The 25,602-nt window shown below is 43.4% G+C and overlaps 1 protein-coding gene across 4 annotated transcripts in view; it reads right to left on the bottom strand.

Annotated features, from left to right (window-relative positions):
* Positions 1-5,898: 5,898 nt before the first annotated feature.
* The window catches only part of col4a6 (collagen, type IV, alpha 6), a 95,265-nt gene continuing 75,561 nt past the window's right edge, over positions 5,899-25,602 (bottom strand). For 3 of the 4 annotated variants that reach the window (XM_054753195.1, XM_054753197.1, XM_054753198.1), the window contains 28 exons: positions 22,123-22,218; positions 21,348-21,505; positions 21,096-21,278; positions 20,845-21,028; positions 19,865-19,909; positions 16,490-16,561; positions 16,243-16,350; positions 15,946-16,164; positions 15,713-15,871; positions 11,626-11,796; positions 11,410-11,553; positions 11,177-11,290; positions 10,935-11,116; positions 10,789-10,852; positions 10,630-10,704; positions 10,436-10,543; positions 10,258-10,365; positions 10,116-10,187; positions 9,886-10,005; positions 9,682-9,798; positions 9,448-9,609; positions 9,265-9,363; positions 9,032-9,184; positions 8,798-8,914; positions 8,544-8,735; positions 8,296-8,467; positions 8,091-8,205; positions 5,899-8,028 (listed from right to left, as the gene is read on the bottom strand). In XM_054753195.1, coding sequence (XP_054609170.1) covers positions 7,768-8,028; positions 8,091-8,205; positions 8,296-8,467; positions 8,544-8,735; positions 8,798-8,914; positions 9,032-9,184; positions 9,265-9,363; positions 9,448-9,609; positions 9,682-9,798; positions 9,886-10,005; positions 10,116-10,187; positions 10,258-10,365; positions 10,436-10,543; positions 10,630-10,704; positions 10,789-10,852; positions 10,935-11,116; positions 11,177-11,290; positions 11,410-11,553; positions 11,626-11,796; positions 15,713-15,871; positions 15,946-16,164; positions 16,243-16,350; positions 16,490-16,561; positions 19,865-19,909; positions 20,845-21,028; positions 21,096-21,278; positions 21,348-21,505; positions 22,123-22,218 — 3,770 coding nt within the window. In that variant the 3' untranslated portion in view covers positions 5,899-7,767. The remainder of the gene's footprint in view (positions 8,029-8,090; positions 8,206-8,295; positions 8,468-8,543; positions 8,736-8,797; positions 8,915-9,031; positions 9,185-9,264; positions 9,364-9,447; positions 9,610-9,681; positions 9,799-9,885; positions 10,006-10,115; positions 10,188-10,257; positions 10,366-10,435; positions 10,544-10,629; positions 10,705-10,788; positions 10,853-10,934; positions 11,117-11,176; positions 11,291-11,409; positions 11,554-11,625; positions 11,797-15,712; positions 15,872-15,945; positions 16,165-16,242; positions 16,351-16,489; positions 16,562-19,864; positions 19,910-20,844; positions 21,029-21,095; positions 21,279-21,347; positions 21,506-22,122; positions 22,219-25,602) is intronic. The other variant, XM_054753196.1, reaches the window with a different exon arrangement.

The following is a 25,602-nucleotide window of genomic DNA, read 5'->3' as shown; positions in this document are numbered from 1 at the left end:
ACATTTCTGCATCATCAACATATATGGTCCTAATGTTGACGACCCCTCCTTTCATACCTTCTTTTCTTCCCTCCCTGCACATTTGGATTCAAGCTTGATCTTGGGAGGGGAACTCAACTAAGTAATTAATCCATAAATGGACAGGTCTAACCCGGCTGGGAGACATCATGAGTCTCAGTCAACAGCGATACATGAATGATTTTGGTCTTTGTGATGCTTGGCGCTCTTATCACCCTACTCACAGGGAATATACTTATTTCTCACCAGTGCGCCACACTTACACTCGTATTGACTACTTTTTAACAAGTGGATCAATCATATCAGACATTTCAAACATTTACATACACCCTATCACCATTAGTGATCACGCCCCAGTCTCTCTCTTTTTCACTAACCGAACTATAAGCGCACCTACTAGATGCTGGAGCTTTAATACATCATTACTAAAAGACCCAGATTTTATAAAATACTTTGAGAGAGAGTGGACTATGTTTTTGGACTTTAATAACCAACCCGGAATCTCTGTTTGTATTCTCTGGGAGACAACAAAAGTAGTAATGTGTGGGAAAACTATTTCATATTCATCATATAAGAAAAATAAAGAAAGATTATTGGAATTAGAGTTGGAGAAAAAAAATCTAACTCCTTGAAACCGCTCATGCTGACTCACAAGGTGAGCACACCCTGAAATTAGACTTTAAAGAAATTACCGATAAGAAAATTCAGTTCCAACTGCATAGATTGCATTTGGATAAGTTTGAGCATGGCAATAAATGGTTTTGGATATTAAAGGCAGTGCATGTCTGCCTCCAAACATGAACTCAGCTACAATCAGTCTCCTGCGGATAAGGACCTAACGCCACCTTCCAGTTATCATCCAATTTCACTGATCAATGCAGATTTTAAAATAATATGCAAAGCGTTAGCTAGAAGACTGGAAAACGCTACCCCTCTGATAATACACCCTGATCGATCAGGTTTTATTAAGGGGAGACACTCAACTAGCAATGTGCGCAGTCTAATCAATCTGATTGATTGCTCTGTCATCCATAATTTAGAAACCACAATTGTCTCATTGGATGCTGAAAAAGCATTTGATAGAGTAAACTGAAACTTTCTCCTCGCAACGCTACAAAAATTTGGCTTTGGAGATTCATTTAGAACATGGATCAAAATACCATATAGCACCTCGAAGGCCTCTGTTCGAACCAGCAATCACATCTCTCCAGAATTTACTTTACAAAGAGGTACTAGGCAAGGGTGTCCACTCTCTCCCTCACGATTTGCTATCTTTATCGAACCTCTTGCAACTTCAATTCGACAACATATAATGTTCATCACCAGATAAGCCTTTATGCTGATGATGTATTACTCTTCCTGGATAATTCATGTTCCTCACTTCACGAATCTACCTCACTCATTAACAAATTTTAGCACCTTCTCAGACTACTCCGTTAACTGGTCTAAATCCACGGTATTGCACATTAATTTTGGTTTCCAGAGCACCCCCTCTATACCACTGTGTTCAGGGAACATAAAGTATTTGGGTATTAACATTTCCTCCAACCTGCCAGACCTGATTCACTTGAATTATACTCCACTATTGAAGTCAATAGAGGATGATCTTGCACGTTGGAGAACCTTACCCATCTCACTTACAGGCAGAGTATCCACCGTGAAAATGATGATCTTACCAATGGTTAATTATCTGTTTTCCATGATCCCCACCAAACCCATAAAATGGTTCAAGTCATTAGATTCATATATACTGTAAATAAATTTCTTTGGAAAAACAAGCCAGCGTGGGGGCTTAGAAGTCCCAAATTTCTCTACAGTATATCTTAAAATGGATCAAACCTAACCCATGGTTTGATCCAATTGATTATGGATAGACATTGGACAAGAAATCACTTAGCCAAGAAATCCCAATCTTTAACTTACCCTTCATGACCCAAATCCTCCGGAAAAATAATTGTTTTAAAAATAGAAATATAAGCAAATCTCTGACAGTGTGGTGGGAAATTAAAAAAATAACTAGATCCTCGCTCACTCCTTGCCAAAACACTCCCGTCTGGAACAATCCTGACATCTTGCTTAAAAAGAAACCATTAGGTTTTCTGACATGGCACAAAAATGGAACAAGTTGTATGAAAAATATTATAAAAGACAACATTATCTCATTTAATGACCTTGTTACACAGTATGGAATAAACCATAACACATTTCTTGAATACATACTGTACAAATTAAATCTATAATATAAGTTTCGGTAATGTATCATGGGAAAGCAATCCCACCATTGACCAATTTTTTAAAATATCTGCCTAAAACATTAACGAAAATATATATTCTACTTTCAAAAAATGAATGGCTTTCCAATCTCCAAATGGAACTCAGATTTATCTCCAAGCTGTGACCCTGAATTCTGGAAGCAAATATGTAGAATGTAGAAACAAACCAAACACAACCTCTCATCATACATTAAGCATCGCCAAGAAAACCATTCTCATCAATGGGAAATCAAGAAACAAATTGAACACAGCTCTTTCCAAACATCTCCTGTTAGATCATACAGCTAGAGAGAGAATGTGTGCAAAGAACAACTGTCAGAATTTCAGTCTATATGGGCACCAATACCGGCGACCCTGGTGAGGATAAAGCGGCGTAGAAAATGGATGGATGGGCACCAATAATTAATTCTCTGACCTGACTCTCGAGGGGCTGAGGGTGTCTGGCACTGGCTCTGGGGGTCTTGCTCATCTGGCTTGGGGTGTGGTCCTGGACGCTGGGTGAGCCTGGTGCCTCACGGGCTGGGTGTCCCTGGTACTGTTTGCTGGGCTGCCCCCTGGGTTCTGGTAGGTGGGGGAGGGGTCCGGATCTGGGGATTAATTTATTAATCTATTACTTATTTTATTGTATTTTATCTATTTATTTGTGTATGGTGTGTGTGACATGTGGGAACTGTGTGCTATCGTCCAGCTCTTGTGGCTGTTTCCCTGGTGACTGGCAGCTGTTAGGCATTGTCGGTTGCTCTGGGGGCCATGCCGGCTTGGAGGGCCCCGTTCGTCTTGGGGTCTGCATGGTGGGATACCTGGGGTGTTTGTGGGTGGGTGATCTCGGATATTCAGTTTGGGCTTGGGGTGGGGGTTGCATGGTGCTGGGGTGGGGGTCGCCAGCGGGCAGGGGGCAGGGTGTTCCTCTGCGTGGTGTTGGCCGGGAGGATGCTTACTCTGGTGTGGGGTGGTCGAGGTCGTGGGGTGGCCTTGGGGGCAAGTTTGGTGGGCGGTCCCCGCTACTTGCTGGTGTCTGGCTAGTCTCCTCCGTTTCCTGGCTGGTGGCTGCCTGCCTGCCCCAGGGGTGTCTCCCTTGGCGTGTTGGTGGATGGACGGGGGTGGGGTGATGACTGGTCTGCGGCGTGGTGGGAGGAAGGGCTGGTGAGGGCATGTGCTTTGGCAACCGGCGGGATAGTGCTCCTCTTGTGGGCCCTGTCATGTGGTGTTTGATTTTCTGTCCCAACTTGGCACTTCTGTGGGTGTGGCCATGCTCCGCTCTGTGTGGGGCCCGGTTCTCTTGTGGTCGCTGTGGCGTGGCTCCTTGGGCCGTGGTTTTGAGTGTGTGTGTGTTGCGTGGACGCGGTTCCTGTTGGGTCTGCCTTGGGACGTGTGGCTGGTCCATGGCATTTGGCGTTGTGGGGGTGGCATTGTGGACACTGCCTGCGGTGGGGCTTCAGTGTTGGGGGTGCTGAGGGTACCGTCTCTGGGGGGTGGTCCACGGTTGCGGCGGCTCCTTTGCCCCTGGCCTGCCTCTGACTCTGTTGCCCCTCAATTTTAATTGCACAATAGCCACTTAGGGTTTTGGGGGTCTGGGCAGGTGAGGGGCCCACCATACCTAGGCTGTCCCACAATTTTAATTGCATCGTTAGCTGTCATCCACATACATCCCTATCATATACATACACACACATACACCCCTCAGGGACACAGAGACCAGCCCTTCACCGCTGTCCTCTTTTATTTATTTATATTTTTAATTGCATAATAGACACAATCCATACATGGGTGGAGCGGGCTGGATCGGGGTACCTTCTGCCGTCGTGGTTCTGACCGCCGCTGTCGGCCCGGTTGCTTTCAGGTGGTGGTTGCTTGGCCTGGCTGTGTGGGGCGGAGCTTGCTGGGTGGTGGGAGGCAGTCCCTCTACTTTCATGAATTCACAGTGACAATTAGCTGTTCACACATTTGCACATATTTATATACATGAAGACATACAGAGATACCTGCACACACGTACATATGCACACTCACAGTACATACGTACTTCCCCACATTACTCACTGAGTTAACCAGGGTGTTATTATGTTGTTGGTTTTATTACAGCGACGGTGATGTCAGTAGTATGATTATAGTTATTACAATTGTGTCCGTTACAGTTATTGTCATTCTGTTCACTATCACAGTTAATCATTTCATTACTACTAATAGGTATGACTGTTTCAATGCAGTATAATCATTGTGGTTGTTGATATTTTGTCCTGTCCGTCATGGTCTTTATAGCCGTCACAGACATTTGCTGATGTAGTCCTGTTTGTTTCTGTTGTTTTGTTATTGTTGTCACAATTGTTGTTGTTGCTGTTGTCCTTGTCTCTCTCTTTATTGTCCCCGCACTCACCCCTCTGTTGTCTTTTCTGTTCTTCTCTATCCCCTCCTGCTCCGGTCAGGCAGCTCCAAATTTGCATAACAGCAAAACACCAAAGCAAAATAAATTCTGTATAACAGGGGAAGTGTATTTCACACTTTTCCCAGAGCAGATCTGTTGAGCACGTAAGGGCATTTAGACCAACAATACTATCTGTCCTAATGGCTGGACAAGACAAAAAAAAAAAAAAATCAAACAACACTGCAGAAGCCTCGTTTGGTGTCTGGGCATCAAGAGTGACATGAAAGCTCTGTGCAGCATGCCTTACCAGACAGGCCCACCCCTGGGAAATATACAGAAGTCAGAAAAGGGGATCGATATATATTACAGATGTTACTGGGAGGTAGTAAGAAGGCAATAACTAAAAAAAATGGCTGTCAAAAGACCATCCAACAATTGTTGAATGGGAAAAAATGATTAAGGGTATTTATGGAACAAATGACATTTTCGCTAAGATATGCTGCAGAAAAGAGGAGAAAGACAGGAAAAAGTGGATATCGTATTATGATCTGAAATAATGGTATCTGGTTTGACCTATGAATGATGTATGGTAGCCTATATACCTGTAGATGGATGTAAAGAGGCATGTGCATATGCCATGTGTACTGAATGGACTACAATGGACTCAAAATACAGGACTCATTAGGAAAACGATCCCATACATGTTGTATTACGTGGTCATCACACATTATGTATCAATGGAAACTTTGTAGAGCCAAACCATCTGCTTCTAAACACTCTTATGAGAGTTTTTTTTATTCAATTTTCATTTTCTTTTATTGTGTGTGTGTGTGTGTGTGTGTGTTTGAATCTCTGTTGGGCATCTCTGTGTGGAGTTTGCATGTTCTCCCCGTGCATGCGTGGGTTTTCTCCGGGTACTACGGTTTCCTCCCACATTCCAAAAACATGGATGTTAGGTTAAGTGGCGACACTAAATTGTCCATAGGTATGAATGTGAGTGTGAATGGTTGTCCATATCTACTGTGTATGTGCCCTGCGAATGGAGGGTGACCAGTCCAGGGTGTACCCTGCCTTTCGCCTGAAGTCAGCTGGGATAGGCTCCAGCATATCCGTGACCCTAGTAAGGATAAGAAGACGAATGATGAAAATAAAAATAAAAATTCAAACTATTTTGGGATTTACTGGCAGCTGCAAAAAAGTAAACTAACTTTAGTGGATAATTGATAAAAATACAAAGATTCAGCATTGAGGGGCATGACTTTACCGTTTTAATTTGGTTTTAGCTCAGCATACAGCATCAATCTCTTTGACAAAACACATAAAACCACACTTTATATTCTCCGCAAGCGGACAAGCATGAGGATCACACATACAAAAATATTTCATTCCAAAATCCACTTCAACTGTCTGGGGTCAACTCATTCTGCATTGTTTTGAAATAAAAGTGTTGTGAGCACAGAAATACACATCTCTAGTAAAGGATTTATTTTGTTATGGGTCCTCTATGAGGAAAACCACATTTATTTTTCCATTAAGGCTGGCACTGGATGCATCACATATTTTTAACCAACCATATAAAACATAGTCCTAAAAGCTTTTTTTGTTTGTTTCTTAAATTTATTATAAGCATAATTGCAGGCCCATCCCGGTAAATAAAAAGAGGGGCTAGTATCATGACCTAAGTAAAATAATTACATTCTAGATGCAAACAAACAACAAATGCAGAAAAAGACATATGGTCATAGTGGTTTCAAGTCCCGAAGCAGCTTCCACCAGACAGGGATTCATTTGATTCATTTATGTGTTTGAAATCTTTTTATATTTATGATGAAATAAACACATTTAAAAGCAGAAACTCATATTTCAATAAAAAACAAATAACCTACAAGCATTACTGAGTTTGTGGTAAAATTAAAAAAAAAAAAATGCAGGGAAACACAGTAAATTCTATGTACAGCAATATTTAACATTCTCTGTGAAAGTGGAAAGGGTTTACAGCTGTAAAGCTGGGGTGTTTAAATTGCAGCTGTAGGGCCATTTTCGGCCAGCTCTTTTTTTTATTGGCCTTCTACATATTCTGAAAATTAAATGAACTCATTATTAATGAGCTGTATTATTAGATATTACACCAACTGGCTCTATCAGCTATAACACAAAGCTAAGAAGCTTTGTTCAGTTGGCCTAACATATGCTGGATTGGTTTTAGTACCTTTAGTGTACAAATATTTCTGTATCTCTCGGTGGAAAAAGTTTGGACACCCCTCGTGTAAAGAGATTAAAAGCCCGGGAAGTGGTTTGTTGGTTTCTCATATTTATTCCAAAACATTGTCAGTGCAAAATATATGAAATGGTGGCCTCATTCAAGTCATCCATAACTGGTGCTGGCTAGCTGTGTGAGGGATCTTGTGGAAAAAGTGCTGCTTTTATTTGACTCATTGCATGCAGGTTCATTTAGCACCTGGGACAAGTTTGCCCTGAATCTCTTCTGCCATTAACTATTGTGTAAATATGTCTTGTTGCCCCAAAAACAAAAACAACTGTCGAAAATGACTTGTGAAAAAAGTGAAAAAGTGCTGCGCTGTGTGACAGAAAAAAGTAAGGGCAAACATCTCCCAAATAATACTGTCGCCATGGTCACATAAAAACAATTCAGGGTTGTCCTGTTTGTGGCAAATGAAACGTGTCGGTACACATCAATGACAGCCACGGCACTAAAAAAAAAAAGAGTTTTTAGAAGCAATAGACATTATAACGGAGGCTACGAATGGACTTTTTGTCGCAGTTAAATCAGCTTGGAAAACTGAGCAGACTCAGCTGATGCAGACGCAGTGCTTCGCGGAACGGTTGGCACACGCTCCGAGGTAGCCGGAATGGTAACAGGAGCAAAGACAATATAAACAATACAACACAAACAATAGCACCATATTGTCAGTGATAATCTAGAGGAGAGTGTAACCCTTCTCTCCCGCCATACATGTCATTTCTCTTCCCGTTAAGACATTCATTCCTAAAGGGGACCACAAATATAAACTATCCTGAAGCAGAGGAGGCTCCTTTTCAGTCATGTGTTCTTGCTTGTATTCATTTCTTTGAAGACTGCTATCAATTCCTCTCCTACAAGACCTTGCTGCAGACTTGGCAGCGGCTGACTCTGGAGCGCTCTTGGCCTTCCTTCAGGGTCTCCTGTGCCGGCGAGTAGACAAACTCACGGTTGGGGTCCACCGTGGTTAGCCAGAAGCTGTACTTGTTGGCGAAGTAATGGCAGGTCCCCTTTGCCCCGTTGCACTCAATGAATGGCGTCGCGCGGAAGTCCTCCAGGCACGAGCCGGGGGACACCAATGATTGACCGCCACCCTCGGCCCCCGCCGCCGTGTGCTGGATTGAGGACCACATTTTAGATTCACTCCTCATCTGCTCATTTATACTTCCTGACTTACCATAAGGAAGGAGTAGCCTATCCAGAGACTCCTCCAGCCAGGAGGGCAGTTGGGTATGGTCAAGTCCTGGCTGTGAACCGCCACCGCCTGAGATGGAGCCTCACAGACAGAACACCTGGAAAAAAAAAACGTTACAAACATGAGGGAGGAGTGCTGAATATCCGACCTTCACATGCTGAGCCAAAACAGGAATGCTGCTCGGTACCTGCTGATGTAAGGTCGTATCTGATTCTGGGCTACAGGCATCATGGGAATGGGTGCAGTTGTGGAGAGCCAGTAGGATTTGTCATTTCGGCTGGCGTAGTAGCACACCTCGTTGGGGGAGCAGTAGAGGAAGGGAATGGTGCTGAACCTGGGGAGGCAGGACCCTGGCTGACCTGGAGACACAAGCAAATCTGGGTTCTAAAAAGTGACAAAACAAAGACCCATGTCTCATCCGGCATGTTGTCATACCGAGGTCCTGGTTGTGTGCCTTCTCCTGACCCTCCACATACAGCAGGCTGTACCCGTCCCACAACTTGGCCATGCCTTGAGGACACATGGGGACCTGCAAGTTCTGGCTGTGCTTCACCAGAGTGTAACCAATACTGATGCTGCGGCCCACCGAGCCAGGATTGCCGGGCCGACCGGCAGCACCAGGAAGGCCTGAGGAAGAAGATAATTTATTGCATATCTTTCAAAAAGTAAAGAAAAAAACAATAATAGACCTTGTTCTCCACTGGCTCCAGGAAAACCAGGAGGACCAGGGTCACCAACTGGTCCACCGGAACCAACAGAACCAGTCCTGCCCAGTTTACCCACAGAACCAGGACGACCCTTTGGACCTGGGATGAGAAGGGCATGAGTTTTCTTGAAACTACAAATGTGTTTTATTTAGACAAACTTTCTTATTTGTTAAAGAAAACAATTACTATTTCAAATAGAATGGAGTCACTATTTACCCGGACGTCCAGGCATTCCAGGCTGACCAGGCTCTCCAGTGAAGCCAGGAGCTCCAGGTTCACCTGGAATGCCGCTATCGCCAAAGGTTCGTTCAAAGTCTTGAGGTATCCTTGGGAGTGTGACACCAGGCCGACCCTTGGGACCCGGAGGACCTGAGCAGGGCGGGAAGACATGTGTGTTTCATAATGACGGATAAAGTCACATTTGTTCCTCGTGTAAAAAGTCCCCCCACCTCGAAATCCCTTGGCTCCTTTGCCTCCATAGTAACCAGGGTCACCAGGAAAACCTTTAAGACCTGGACCACCGCTGAATCCACTCTCACCTTGTAGTCCTAAACATTATATTGAATGGTTTTAAGGACGTTAAAGGTATAAAACAAGTATAGAAACATTCTAAAAGTGAAGGCCAACTTTACCTTTGAAGCCAGGACTGCCTGGGAGTCCTGGGCCTCCAGGGATCCCTGGTTCTCCTTTCGTGCCAGGACCTCCAGGGAAACCTGGGAGCCCAGAATCACCGCGATCCCCCTGGTCTGTGCCTGGCCCAGGTGGTCCAGGAAGGCCTGGAGGACCAGTTAAACCTAGAGAAAAGGAGAGATGATGAAGGTTAGATGGAAGACAAGGAGTGTAGGGAAAAAGACAGAAGCACTTACCATACTCTCCATCCAGTCCTGGGAAGCCGGGATCTCCCAGTGGACCAGGGATGTCAGAGCCTACTGACTGACCAGGGGGGCCAGGTCGACCGGGAAAACCTGTGAGTCCAGGACCACCTGACCATATCGGATTTGATTAATTTTATTTTCAACACATTTGATTTAATACAGAAGTCTCTTTCTTTTTTTTTAAGACTGTCTCACCTGGCTCTCCTCTCTCTCCCTTCTGTCCCGGCAAACCTGGTGCTCCAGGGTAGGAAATGCCTCTCTCGCCCTTCATTCCCGGAAAACCTGGGGTACCGGGTCGCCTTCCTCCACTCGCACCTGCAACCAAAAAAACATTCTGAAAATTATAAATATCAAAACAAAATACATGAACACGATAGTTTTTCAGCTTTCTAGTCATGTCTTAATTCACTTTAAAACCTAATTACCAGGCGTTCCAGGGAGGCCTTTAGGTCCACGGAGCCCATTAAGTCCATCCAAACCGGGAGATCCAGGAAGACCTGCAAAACCACAACAGTATGTCACTCTGTAGCATTTCTGTCACTCATAAAAAAACTGTTTTTGTCTTACCTTTAGGTCCAGGACCTGCAGGGCCTCCAGGCAGACCAGGGGTCCCGTCTGGCCCTCTACTTCCAGGGAATCCTGACTGACCCTTTGGTCCAGGAAACCCAGGTGAACCTTCCATTGAGATTACATGAATATTTAGCTTGCCCATGTGACTTGAATAAATCGCTGTCTGATGTCTCACCCATTATTCCTGGACGTCCAGCTTCTCCTGGTCCTCCCTTCACTCCAGAGTAACCCGGACTTCCTGGAGTGCCATCATTACCAGGAGCACCATTGTTGCCACGCCCACCTTGAGGAAGACAAAGTGATTCAAGGTTTTTCGGCCACACCTTCCCTTCCTTTCATGCTTAATAGGAATCTGACCAAAAGTTCTACCTGGAAATCCTGACTCTCCTGGCTGCCCTTTGAGTCCTGGAGCGCCAGGATAAGCATAAAACTCTCCGGGTTGACCTGAGGAGTAAATGTATGCTTGAATGCAAAGACATAATAAAAGAAAACTAGATGTTTTTGTGTGTGATCTAACATGTGCCTCACCCTTGTTACCAGGGCGACCAGGCTGTCCAGGGTTGCCAGGGATCCCGGGTGCACCATCATCTCCCTGTATAGAAAAATTTGAATAAATATAAATAAAACCAAGACTTGACGCTCACCACCTCAACTTGCTGCATGTCTTTTCTTACCCTTGGTCCAGACATGCCAGGGAATCCCATGATTCCAGCTTCACCTTTAGGCCCAGGGCCAGCCGGAAATCCAGGCTGCCCAGGAAAACCGGGCTGTCCCGGCTGCCCTTTACTCTGCTCAGCAAAACCTGGAAGTCCAGGCAGACCCTGACGACCCGGCAGGCCTGGCAGACCTTTGTCACCTGTGAAAACATTTTACATGTTGTTGAGTGTCTCTGGAGGTAAATGGAAGAAAACTTTACCTCTTGTTCCAGTGAAGCCGGGAAGGCCGCTTCCTCCAGGGATTCCAGGTTCTCCTCTCCTTAGTGCAGCTATTGAAACAGGAGGGGCCGGTGGGCCAGGGAGTCCTCGGTCACCTAAACAAAAAAACATGGATATTTATATCTGGATCCAATTGGATAAAGTATGTGATCCAACAGTCGATTAGAACTGGTAGTAATGTTTCTGAATTTCCTCTGGGCTCTGGACATGCTACCTTTCTGTCCCGGGTAGCCAGGTCCACCAGAAAGTCCATCTCTTCCAGGCCCCCCAGCCAGTCCTTTTCCTCCAGGAAATCCTGGTGTTCCAGGGCGGCCTGGGAGTCCGGGGAAGCCCATCACTCCTGGAAAACCTTGTTCGCCTGCAAAGGAGAATGTTCTTTGTTACTTCTGAGTGAAGACAGTGACGGTATCGGAGGCTGGATGGAGCATACCCTTCCTTCCAGGTATTCCTGGGAATCCCTCTCTTGTTCCTGGACCTGCGAGTCCAGGGGCACCCCTGGGTCCTGGAGAACCGGGTGTGCCGGGCAGTCCCGGGGTTCCCTTCATACCAGCAGGACCTGGGAAGCCCGGGTCTCCTCGATCACCCTTTCTACCAGGAAAACCTGGTGGAGGACGGATGTCGTGACATTATAATCTAATATTTTAGTTTATTTAAAGCATGATGATACTTTCCATGACACATCTACCTAGCATTTCAACTTACCTTCAAAATCTATTCTTTCATTTGCGAATACCCACCACAAACACACATCATATATTATATTGTCTCAGCATGGCTGCAATTGCACTCTGACAGGTGGCATAAAGAAATACTGTACAGTACTTTATATTTCATGTATTATTGATTGGGTAGAAGTATCATGTAATTGCAATCACTTGTAGTGCTTCATTATAATGAAAAGTGCAATTCCAGGTTGAATTAGCATTTCCATTAGCATGGAAGCCAACTAAATTCTATCATTTAATTCTTTAAAAAGAACTTTCAAAACATCCAGGGGTCGACGTGGAGGGATGTGATGAAAATGACATTTTGTCCTTTTTAAGAATGAAGCTTCCAAATCAAGGAAAGCATCAGCTTTTGTTGCCACACAAGCCTACTGCAAAGAAGTAAGAATGAACATGTCAATGAACTACCAGGGTTAGTGCTAGCTGCTAAAATCAGCAGTCAAATTACTGGAAAGAAAATGTCCATGAAGGCTTTCTAGCCAGGGGTCCTTAAAGGGGCCCTATCCTACATTTCAAACTTATGTACAGGTGTATATGTTTAAATTGTTGTCCTGTTGACGTAGGTGATGTGAAGGTGCCATATCATCAGGTTGGTGTGTTTTAAACTTATCTGTGGTTTAATGTTTACGCCACACCTGAATCTCGTGAACAGTCGTGTCCGACAACTTCGCAAGAAACTTTTTTTGGGGCTTTTTTTAGTTATGCCTGCTCGTTGTGTGGAAGGCTTTTGGTGGAACACTGAAGCAGGTGTTCACATTTCCAAAAGACTCCATTCGCCACGTCAGATTCTTTGGTATAGTATTTTGGCACATTTCGAGTTGTGTACAACAAAACAGTTGTTTTGATACTGTGCCTCAGATAAAGAAAAGTTTGGGACTGAAGGTGTATTGCTGGAGCGCGCGTCTACCATTAGTTGTCCCGACAATCTTTCGTCAAGCCAGACACAAAAAACACAAGCACTGATGCAGATGCAAGCAAACAAAAAGTAAAAAACCCAGAAGATGTTCAACCGTGGAAAAGCGTGCCAAGGTGGCAGTAAGTGGTGGCTACTAGGTTTTCTACTAGATATATTCTACAACTCAGTAAGTCAGTAATAACTCCATATTTTTCCTACTAGTCATCCCTCGCTGCATTGCAATTTGAATTTCACGGCTTCAATCTCACAGTTTTCCAAATGTTACGATCACCTGCTGCCGCGCCCTGTTCTCGCTCTCTCTCTCGCTCCCACAGCTGGGCGTGCAGCAGAAGCTGGGACAACTGGACAAACCTGCACCTAATTGGTCCATCCCCTACTTAAGACTGAGTAGGGGCAGCTGTGAGACGCCGGTTCCTTGAATGACATCCCAGTCCGCTCACGGCTCATCATCTCGCCAACGCTCCCTGGTCGGCGTCTCCACAGCTGTTTTTTTGCCAGTTGTCCCTTTACCCGCGTCTTTGTAAAGCTTTTTTGTCTTAGTGACTTTTTTTCCTGCGGGTTCCGCAAGCTGCGGACCTCAGCGCCTTTTGTTCTATCTCCTATGACTACCTCCGAGTAGTGTGAACATTAAAAACTGTGATTTGCTCCTGCTGCCTCCGCATTCTGTGGTCCACCTCACGCACCTTAACACCAAACATGTATTAATAAATCTGTTTCGCAGTTGACTACGACCTATTATTAAATATGCACATTTTCTACGCATATTGAAGCAAATGATAAGTATTGATTTCCTAAAGTACGCATTTTTAAGCATAAAAATGGCTAAATGAACTAAAATACAAATACAAGGAATTAAGAAGATTCAAATTGTGATATTCTACATTGGTCACTAGGTGTCAATAATTGTTTGGTGACACAAGCACCAGACTTGATCACCGACACAACAGGCTTTATTGCAGCTTTAAATTATCTCAAAACAGGCACAATGACATCATAATCACAACAATAATAATCAGAATAACACGGGCTACTGTTGTGGCCGAAATCCAGCTAAAACTGAATTCTAAACTCCCAACGTCACTTCCTGTCCATGTGTCCGGAACACATATACTGCAACACACACGAGCATGAGTCTTATTTATGTCTTAAATTACTTATTATAATGACTATGATTGTGACAGCAGTAGGACAAAAACATTTTATTAGGTGAGTCGTCCTTTACCACATAGTGGTTTGAATTTTGCGGCTTCACTCTAAAAAAATGACTAAATGAACTAAAATACAAATGTATGACATTCAGAAAACGCATTGAAAGGCACGTTGATATGTAGTATTCTCTACTGGTCGCACCTCACTGTTAATGTTATCGGTGGATAAGAAGGAAATGTTGTGGGAGTGAGAGAGAGGAGGAGACAAGTGTACGAGCTGAACTATGTTCTATGCTGTAATTGAGCACTCATACTGGTGTTAAGGGTGGCAATAAAACTTTAAAATAGCATCTGTGTGACTCTATAAGAATACATAAAATACATTACATTAGCCACCTCAAGAAGCCCGGTAAGTACAAAAAAAGAAACGCTCCCAATGCTATCGTGTGAGTATATATTATGTCTTATTTTTTTTTCCATTGTTATGTCTACTATATTGGTTGTAAAGGTGACTTCAGGGCTGTTAGTTCATTTCTAGAGGGCTGTAATAGAGTTAAAAACCGTATTTGGAAGGTCATAAACAGGTTTTCTATGCTGTACCTATGAAAATATTCCATTTCTAAATTAGGAATCCTACTTTGCGGAAATTGTGTCTGGAACCAATTAACCGCAATAAACAAGAGATGACTGTTCTTAAATTTTGTTGTTTTTCTAACTTTTTTTGTGACATGAGCACTTGAAAACTGCCCTTTAAAAAAAAAAATTGAACACAGCTAGCAATTCACATAATGGGATGCACAAATATTGTTGGGGGTTAATAGGGCGTACAGGGTTCTATAGGTGGAATAAGTGAATCCGTAGTACGTGCTGTCTCGTGCTCGCAGTTCTTCAATAGCTAGAACGCACAGAAAAAGGAACAACGTGTGCTCATGTCTCACATAAGGATTGTGGATGATGGGCAACATTTTTTTTTTTTTTAAGTGCAGCTTTCCTTTAAATACGCTATAGAAATAAAGTTTGAATTGACTTGAAAATGGCAGCCAGAAAGTGTTTTTTCTGATTTAAGAACTGGGCAGTAATAGAGTTTTTTATTTTCGCTGGAGGGGGAGAGCCAATCCTCCACCCCTGACCAATCGCAACAGGTGGTGGTGGTGGTGGAGGGGGAGGCTGGGAAAACCAAGCATGTGGGCCAGGAGGAGAAGAATGCAGATTTACCTCGTACACAACCTGAGGTTTATTGAGTACTTTATTAAAAGAAACGTAGTTACTTACTTAATAATATAATTTGAATAGCCCCTGAAAGGAGCAGGATAGGGCCGCTTTAATACCAATTATTCTGATATTACACATTGTCTATTTAATAGTCATGGACATTTTTTTGGCCGGACAAACACTTGGACAGAGACTAAGCGTTTGCAGTGCAAGATGGATGGAGGGATGGCGGTAAATGATGGAGGGGTTGGGAGTGTCTCACCTTGACAGCCTATGTGGAATGATCCAACACCAGGAGGAAACAGATGGAAGGATGAAAAGATGGATGGATATGATGGTGGTGGAATGTAAGGAAAGAGGGAAAGGTCGGAGGAGGGAAAGACGTGGGAATACAGAGAGAGTCTTTCGGGTGAGTTTAAATGCAACAAACCAGGTCATGTGACAACTTAAAAAATGGAGAGAAGGAAGAACCACTTGCAAGAGAAAGAGGACACAATGTTTGGATTAAACAACAACCTGGTGGTCCGCTCAGGCCCTTGCTGCCACTGGGTCCTGGTGGACCCGGGATGCCAAATGTTGGTTCACCGGGGGGTCCAGGCGTACCAGGAAACCCAGGAAGACCATCTACTCCTCGTTCCCCCTTAAGGCCAGGAACACCTGAGCGCCCGTCAAGACCTGATCAAACAAAAATAAGATGTGTCATTTTATTTCGTATTACTATGACCATGACAAATATCAGTATGACCCACCAGGTGATCCAGGACCTCCTGGTGTCCCAGGTTGGCCCTTGTCTCCAGAAACTCCGGGAAAACCATCCCGACCTGGAGGCCCCGCTGTGGCACCCAGGACTTCGCCAGGCTGGCCTTTGGCTCCGGGGCGCCCTGGAACACCATCCTTGCCTCTGCCCCCATCAAAACCCTGTCCTGGAATACCAGGAACTCCGGCATCCCCTCTGGGACCGGGAAAACCTACAGGGAGAAGTGCAGGCCCCATCAATAAGGGCTGGAATCGATATAGGCTTTACATCTCGAGAACTTGCTGTCAACCTTGTGGTCCAGGCTGTCCCCCAAAGCCAGGGTCTCCTCTCTCTCCCTTGGCACCATCAAACCCTGGACGTCCAGGGCCTACTGAGAAGCCTGGTTGACCTTTGGGACCTAACAGACGCAAAGAGCTCCCATGATGACTGAATCATACATAATTAACAACTTTAATATCTCACGTTCAGTGTGTTTAACTTTGGCTTGCAGCAAATAGAACTGGACCACTGGACCAGATTATTCTAGATCATTTTACCTGGTCGTCCAGGAACACCAGGAAAACCAGGATCTCCTACTCCGCCGGGTATGGAGCAGGGCAGCGCTTGGCCTGGTTGTGGTCATACAAAGTTAGAGAGAGAACACACATTCACACTCACATTGTATTTACAAAAACAATGCAGTCTAGTTATTAAGAAACACAAACATGCCTTGTCATTCCCAGAATTAATGTTGATTGAAGATGGTGGACGGATTAGAGAGGTATGACTTGAATATGCTATTGTATTGGTTTCTCAACTAAACATCTAAATGATGCCTTTTCTATCCCAACAAACCATTCTCTCCCCCAAATATAAAACCCGTTGCTGGTTAAAGGCGCTTTGCAGAGGCAGGGCAGGAAATCATGTGGCAGGCTTCATCAGCAGCTTCTAGTGGGAGGAGGAGGCAAGAACGTCGCGGAGAGCTTAATGAACATATTGTGAAATGTTCTGGACTGGATGGGAGATACAGTACTTGGAAAATTCGGTGGATTTGGGGGAATTTTTAAGGTATAGTATTATCATATTGACCCATGTAACACGTCTCTTTGAAGACCCATTTTTGGTAATATATGCACGTGACCATACTTTTTGTTCGGTACACAAACCTTTTTTTAACAGGTTGGTACTTGGGCCACATTTTAGGCATTCACACTGGTATTTTTGTCATGGGACTAGCTCACTGTGAAGTAACGAACACATGCATAAAGCACATGTGTCAAATTCATGGCGCGAGGGCCAGATCATGCCCGCCACATCATTTTATGTGGATTATTTGTGTGGAAATACCGTGCTTCAAAGAAATCATAAAATCAAAAAATCACTCATGCAACAAGCTATTCTAATCTAATGTTGCTATCAACAACAGGTATAGCTGCTTGTCACCTTGACTTATGTTTTCAAAGCAAATTATGCATCAATTTGTTAATAAAAATATAATTTTCAAACGCAAGGGCAATTGTGCAACAATATCATAAGGCAATTATACATTTCTATTCATATACAGTGTATTCACTGTTACAAGCGGCCCTCTGAGGACAGCCCTAACTGGGATGTGGCCCTCAATAAAAACAAGTTTGACACCCCTGGCATGAAGAATGGGCAGCTTTTGTGACATAGCCTACTGTATTACATGACCAAAACAAAATGCTGTCTGCTGTAGCTTATTTTTATTTCTGTTTACTTCTATTAAAATCTAATATTTACAATATACCCAAATCGTGTCACAGTAAAGTCACCAGTCACACACTACAGTAGTGATGGTAATGTACATAAATAGCCACAGATGCCCTGGGGTAGACTAGACTGACAGAAATGACCACCACGCAACATTCATTCGCATTCATACACCAGCGTGGGCTGGAGGCACTGTGCGTGAAGTGTCTTGCCCAAGGACGCACACCACCAACCTTACGGTTTCTGGACGACTTGTTCTACCCCCAGAGCCACTGCCACCCCTTTCCTAACAACAGCAGGACTGAAAATTGTTGATTGCCTCTTTGGGACTGGTTTTGTGTGTGTGCACGCAGTATGGACATGTACTGTACGTGAATACCAGGCAGTCGTGAACGACCAATCATCTTATTCAGGCCGAACGGAATTTACGCCAAAATTTTTGCAGTTTATGTCATAATTGTGAAAAATATAGCCTTTTTTTTTTTTACAGTCTGTTCTTTTAAACCACTATTGGTAGCATATGCTTGCCAAAGGCGGTGTTCTGAAATATTTTGTAAGGCTGTCAAAAAAACAGCTGTAACTAATTTATTTCATTAATTACGTTTTTAGCATAATTAACGCATGCACAGCCTGTCAAGCGATGCCTCTCTGTTATGATGGAGATAGAGGCACAATAGCGTCCCCACGCAGTCACACAGAGTCGGACAATTTTTTATAACTTTATTCTGAGCTAAACACGTCAACAGCAGTGCAAATCCAACACCATGTATGTATCTCCAACTCACAAACACACCTTTAGTCCGCTCGCCATCAGAACGACACTTTCTCATGTCATTAGACGATGGTCAGGGGCCTTCATGAACAGTTCGAAACATCACAGCGTTTTTATTATGCATGTATGTGTGGCCTAAATAAACGAAAAGAAAAACAGCAAGTAGATATTCTAATGAAAGTCGAACTGCGGAAGTACAATTTGCTGCATTTAAGTATGGTCGAAAATCCCAGAAAGTACATCTACACTCAAAACATGTTAATTCCACTTGAATTACGTGGTGTCTTTCAACGCAACCCCACATTGCTCGTAAAAAAGTCATTAAAGTGTGATTCAAATGTTCTGCTCCTATTAAAGAGACTAGTGTCACTGACATGATTTTTCAACTTTGTTTAAATATCTTTTATATTGTTTGTAATTATTGACTCTGCCTAAGATGAGAGCGGCGCCTTTGACGACGTCACCTCCGCAAACCCCCCTTTTCAAAGACGATATTAGAAATGTTTCCAGCCACCTACTTTAAATGTAATTTTTACGAATTTACAACGTACAACATAATTACAAACAATATAGAACAACTTTAAGCAAAGTTGATCAATCATGTCAGTGACCCTTTAAATTTTCACATACCAATATAGAAAATCCTGTGCTGTCCTTCCTGTTGATTAAAAACAGGAAAAATGGCCATATTTCACACAGAGTGGCAAATGGTGACTAATCCTGGTTAATTAACCTGAAAACTGTGATTAATTAGATTTAATTTGACAGCCCTAATTGTATGCTTGAAAACATTTTAAGTTCACCCATGAAAGGTTATAGTGCATTTTAGGTTCATCCTGAAATTTCACCCGAAAGCTGAACTTTTTGTGAGTAATGTAAAGACTTGATTGGGCATCTTTTGTGTTGTAACTAAAATATTCAAATTGCTAGTATATTTTTAGCAGCTCAGATGTCATGAACAGATTCTACAGCATACTTCTTTCTAAAATATATATTTTTAATGATCATGGCAGCGTGTACTGGCACGGCCTGTTGATGTGCATACATGAACTTGACATGACACTGAACAGAAGACGACCCAGCTGTTCTCTAGGGTCTTATATTGGGTCAATATGGTAATATGAAAAGATGCAAAATCAAGCTAGCTACCAAGCGAGTTACAGTATGTTCATGTTTGTGCAACCTTACCACAACCTACATTTTTTTCCAATGCAGTATCAGTATTGGCCATGCTGGTGTCAGATGTTCCAACATTTTCTTGGATCCAGTTTTTATCTCCTTCCTTTATCTCAAAAGACTGTTTTCCCTTTCATGTTTAACTCCCTGTTGCCTGACTTTTTGGACTCCACCAGCCTCAATCTAAAGCTTGGAGATTCTGTACCAAAGGTGTTACACTGGCCGGCGGAGAAAAAAGTTCATTACCCACCCGTTCCCTCTCCGTCGTCAATAACCTCTCCACAGCTGTTTTCACCTGGACGGATACACAAGGTGCACAAGGAGCGATGGATGGATGTATGGATGGGGATAGAGAAAAAGAGAGAGAGGTAGAAGATGGCAGCATACAAAGCCAGTCAGGGTCATTTAATGAGCATGCGCTGAAATCAAGCAATTAAAAAAATGTTCATCAAAAAAAAAAAAACATCAGCAAAATCAGTTCCATTGGAGGAATTCATCCACTTAAGGCAAAAAGCACATGAACGCTTGCTTGTATGTCAAAATGCTTCAAAACAGGTTATTGCACGTACGGCAGAGAGTAACGAGACTGACTTGACACTTGTCTCGTTGCTCCTGCCCGTGACAATAACCCTGTGTATTAAAGAGCAAAATAAACTGGTTGTTTAGCATTAGCACGGCACTATCAGAGCACACATTCATGCTTGCAGAAAAGCAAACTCTGTGTCATTTAGCCTCAGAGGAGGAGGAGTGTGTCCAATGAGCGGTTGAAGTAAAAAAACTACTGTAGAACTTTGGGAAAAAAAAAAAAAAAAATCAATAATAGATTCTAACATTGACCGCATCGTTGTCATTTTGTTGATCATCAGTGTAGAATGTCAAATAGAATCCTCATCCACCTCACCTGAGGCCAAAGAATCACAGTGTGGTAATTCAGGGTTCAAACCTCGATCATTATGCATCAATCAGTGCACTAATGAAGCTGTTTATCAACTAGCTATAGAGCAAGTGTAGAAGCTCATTAATGGAAAACCATTAATCATGTCGTTAACAGTATGCTGCAGTGGCAAAGGTGGGAAGCTGCTTTGGGAGAGAAAACTGGAACGGGAGCCTTTGAGGATCCTGTTGACGGTGTTGAAGTGGGGGTTCGGTGGCTACATGTTTGGTTGCTATGGTAACTGCTTTACGAGGACCGCTGTTTGGTTATATGTCATATACACACACATGCCTTACCTCTCGGTCCAGGCAAACCTGGTGTCCCTGGCAGCCCATGTAAACCGGGCTCTCCAGGCTCTCCTCGGAAACCAGGCGTACCCGCAAAGCCAACGCCAGGCTCGCCAGGTCCTCCAGGCTGACCCTTAGCACCCGGGAATCCTGGGAAGCCCTTCTCTCCAAGCGTGCCGAAGCCAGTGTCGCCCTGGAGAGGACGTTTGTTTCATCATTGCGGTCAAGCAAAGATGTTTTTGTGTGGTTGAAGCACCCACCGGGGGGCCGGGCAGTCCAGGGAAGCCAGGTGAGCCGTCCCTGCCTGGTATTCCGGTTTCTCCAGTGGGTCCTCTGGGTCCTGTTGCTCCAAGCTCTCCCTTCACCCCCACGCCGATGTTAAGGTAATAAGACTCTCCCTTTTCTCCCTTACGGCCAAAGAAGCCCCTTTCACCAGCACGACCCTGAGGACCACAATATGGTCAGAAAGACACAAAAACATGGGGGTTGGCAATGGATCACACTTTACTCACAGGGGGTCCCTGAGGGCCGGGAAAGCCAGGTGAAGAGCTGTCACCAGGCTCACCCTTTGGTCCAGTGAAGCCTGGGCTACCATTAGCACCTGGTGCTCCAGGAGGCCCGGGCAGGCCTGAGGTGCCGCCTCCAAGACATTTGCAGTCGCCAGGATCACCTTGTGGAGACAGGAAGTGGGAGTACTGACTTGTCAAATTGTGCGAGTATAATTTGTATGTTTGTATATGTACAGTGGTGTGAAAAAGTGTTTGCCCCCGTCCTGATTTATTTATTTATTTTTTTTGCATGTTTGGGTTCTGCAGCAGGACAATGATCCAAAGCACACCAGCAAGTCCACCTCTGAATGGCTGAAGAAAAACTAAATGAAGACTTTGGAGTGACCTAGTCAATGTCCAGACCTGAGCTCTTTTGAGCTCAGGCTTTTGTGGCATGACCTTAAAAAGGCGGTCCATGCTCAAAAACCCTCCAATGTGGCTGAATTCTGCAAAGATGCGTGGTCCAACATTCCTCCACAGTGCTGTAAGAGACTCATTGCAAGTTATTGAAAGTGCTTGATTGCAGTTGTTGCTGCTAAGGGTGGCCCAACCAGTTACAGTATTAGGGAGCAATCACTTTTTCACACCACTGTATAGGTTTAGTTTCTCATTGTCAGATAAGTTATTCAGACTTGTCAGACAAAACTTCAGAACAAGTAAAAATAGGAACATTTAATAAACATGTACGACATTCAATAAGACAAAATTAAGTTATTCGAGCTATTAAGTGCATTTGTACCTCTGAAGCCTTTAAATCCTACATTACCCGGTGGTCCCCGAAGGCCAGGCTGCCCTGGAGGCCCGGGAATGCTGGAAGGGCCACCATCCGGGGTACCTGCAAGGACAATGGTGGGTTTGCCGCACTCGTAAGAAACACAAACAAATGATGTGGCTTTCAGATTTCCCACTGTTTTCTAATGAGCTCTAATGCACTGACAGGGAAAAAGTAGAGATGAATTCTTGCAGTGGTTGATTTTCCAGTCCAATTGCTGACCAAGCAGCACAGTGCAGCTCTGAATCACAGTGTGAAATCCGTGTTAGTCGGTTGTCTTTGGTCATTACAGCTTTGACAGGCTTGAACTGCAAGGTGACAGATGCTTGTTTATGTTAAGCATTAGAATGTTTATCTTATGTTCTTATATGACTACACAGCTTCTTATTAGCGTGAACCAAATTCACTGATTTTACACTGCGATGCCTAGAAGGTTAAGCTCATAAGTGTGCGTTAAATACCTATGTTGCAATTACTGCATAGTTTGCATTAGGGGTGGGCAGATCGATCGAAATATTGACTGTATCAATAGTAATAATAGTATTAGTATCAGATCAGTAATGGCGTGATGGCGTCGATATTTTTTGTTCTCTTCTATGTTTATTTTCTCAAATATCAGTGTTTTTTTGTTGTGCTCTTCATATTGTTACATTGTTGATATTGTTCATTTATATAAGGAGTGTGACAAAATATCAATATACTGAATAATCGTAATATTTCACCTTACGATGGGTTATCGATATACCTGTATCATTTTTTGAAAGTTAATAATTAAAATATAAAATAATTTCACCGTTACTCCTCAGTGAGTTGAGTCACCGTTTACATGTCATCTAGGAAGCACTCCTTGAGAGAGTGGCAGAAAATTGGGTGGAAGTCAAAGAAGAAAATGCAAACAACAGCGCCATGGCGGACTTGGGTGGTGAAGTTAAAGGTGCTGTGTCATGGTTAGGCACTAGAGCCCAATTCATCAGTGAATATGTAGCCGACATATTAACTTTTTTTGCTGCACGGAGATTCTGTCGCTCCGTTCCTGTGTGTCTCTGTGCTGCACCCTGCCCGAGTACCCGGCCCCTCCCCCTCACACTCAAACACAGCGAGGTGCAGCTCTGTCGGTCACACTCACTCAGCTGCAGCAGAGAAGACGACGAGAGAAATGGCGAAAGAAACTGCAATTTTTTGCACCATGGTAAGCTGTGACTTTGTAAAACAATATAACACTACACTTTAGTGCACCGTGAGAATAATGTCCTTGCGGAAACACGCTGTCAGGGCCCATCAAGGACAACATTCTAGTTTTTGTCATGCAAGTTTTAGAGAGCGTATTACAGTGTTTTAACATTGTGTAAGGTGCATCTCTGTGAGATAAACAAAGATAGATGCAACTGTTAATCCACATGTCCACCATTATCCAAGACGATTATGCAGCATTTTAAAGTTGTGTAAATTATCTTTATAAGATAACAAAGAGAGATGCAACTGTTAATCCACATGTCCACCATTATCCAAGACTATTATACAGCATTTTACAGTGAAATAAAGATATATGCAACTGTGAATGTAAATGTCCATCGTTAATATAAGACTACTACACAGCGTCCCACTTCACTTCATACTTCCATGCAGGATTTACAGGGGCTCATAAGTTTAGTCCCTAATATGATTAAGTAACGTTTGTTTGTAGTCATTTTTTTTTACTTTTTAATGTTTGCTTCAGAATTTGTATTTAAGCTGTTTGCAAATACTCAGTGGATGCAGATGGAACTTTTCAATCGCTAGCAAATATGACTAATTGATATTGGTAAGATGTTTTTGTGAACAAGCCTTTGATAAACACATAATGTATTACTTTAAAAACACCTCACATTAGCTCTTTGGTTCCCAAAGTGGGATACACGTACCCCCAGGGGTACACCAATTGTCACTGGGGGTACGTGAATAAAAATGAAAAACAATTAGCGCCTTACGCTCACAATTACGAGCGCACCTGAACGCCTCATCGTCAGTGTTGCCAACTCGACGACATATTTTCTCAAAAGCGACTAGCGACTAATCTAGCGACTTTTCTGACGTTGTTGGGGAGTTTTATAGGAAAGTGAAGGCCTGTATTGTTCTACAGTCCGCCCCGCCCTAAGGCTGTCACAAGCCATGATGTGGAGCTCTACGCATTGAAAGTGCAAATGGGTTGCTTTTACATATATTCACCAGAAGAGTGTGGTACTCACGAACCACATCGGTCATGTGAGCCATAGAATAAACACAGCATTATGTTATTCGCTGTCCAATTGCGCTAATTTAAAACAATTCTCAATTGCCAACGTGTGATGGGAGAGCTTTGAGAGGCGCTGGCCGAGATAAAATATTATTTTATTTTGATGAAATGATGGACAATTTTAAATTTACAAACCAAGTATCAAGTTTGTTTGTAGTTCTAAACGTAATAGAGGTGTTTTTACTCACTTTTTTTGTCTCTCTTACGAGATTATGCTTTTTTTCCGACAGCATTTTACAAGATCATATGCAAATGATATGCAAATGAGACGATGACGCCATCTAGCGACTTCTGGAACAGCCATTAGCTACTTCTCTGACTGAAAAGTTGGCAACAGTGCTCATAGCACACAGAGCAGTGTGTGAGTTATATGAATAAGTATGTAAGTTTGATGATTATGTTGGGTACGAAGAGTGTTTAATCTTGAACCTTTCACCCCCCAATATCGGTATCAGCATCGGTTCCAAAAATCCCATATCGGTCGGGCTCTATTAGGTAATGCAATGAAGGCGCTAACATCGCAACATATTATATCCACCCTCTTCTTGCTCAGCCATGACTGCTAATTTAGCTTCTTCATGTGCCCGTGCACGAGCCATGAAGGAGTGACATTAATGCCACTCCCCCTTCTCGGAGCGAACAACAAATCTCATTCAGTTTAACTCATAATTGTGAAGAATGTAGACTTTATTTGTTCAGTTTATTCTCTGAAACTACTGTTGGTAACATATGGTGGTGTTCTTATATTTTTTGGGTGAAAAAAATGTAATTTGGAGCCAAGTAGGGATTTAACGGAAAAATGTGCAGCATGGTTGGAATCAAAATTCTGCTTTTATAGTGTGGATTGGACAACGCTAGATAAGGACTCTGCAGTATGTAGGAAGTACTTTGGTACGGTAACTGCACAACACGTGATAGGAAGGCACTCCAGCGGGTGATGAAGGCCTCACAGAACATTGTTGGGGCAGCCCTCCCCTCACTGCAAGACATTTATAAATCTCGAGTCCTACGAAAAACACACAACCTCATCAGGGACAGCACACATCCACAACACTCATTATTCACACTCCTACCGTCAGGCAGATGCTACAGCTTTTACCCACAGGCCATCAGGCTTCTCAATGTATCACTCACACATGCCGCACTTAACGCACGCACACACACATCACACTGAG

Source organism: Dunckerocampus dactyliophorus, chromosome 15, assembly GCF_027744805.1.
Source record: "Dunckerocampus dactyliophorus isolate RoL2022-P2 chromosome 15, RoL_Ddac_1.1, whole genome shotgun sequence".
Lineage (NCBI taxonomy): Eukaryota > Metazoa > Chordata > Actinopteri > Syngnathiformes > Syngnathidae > Dunckerocampus > Dunckerocampus dactyliophorus.
This window is presented reverse-complemented; position numbering and strand designations above follow the sequence as displayed.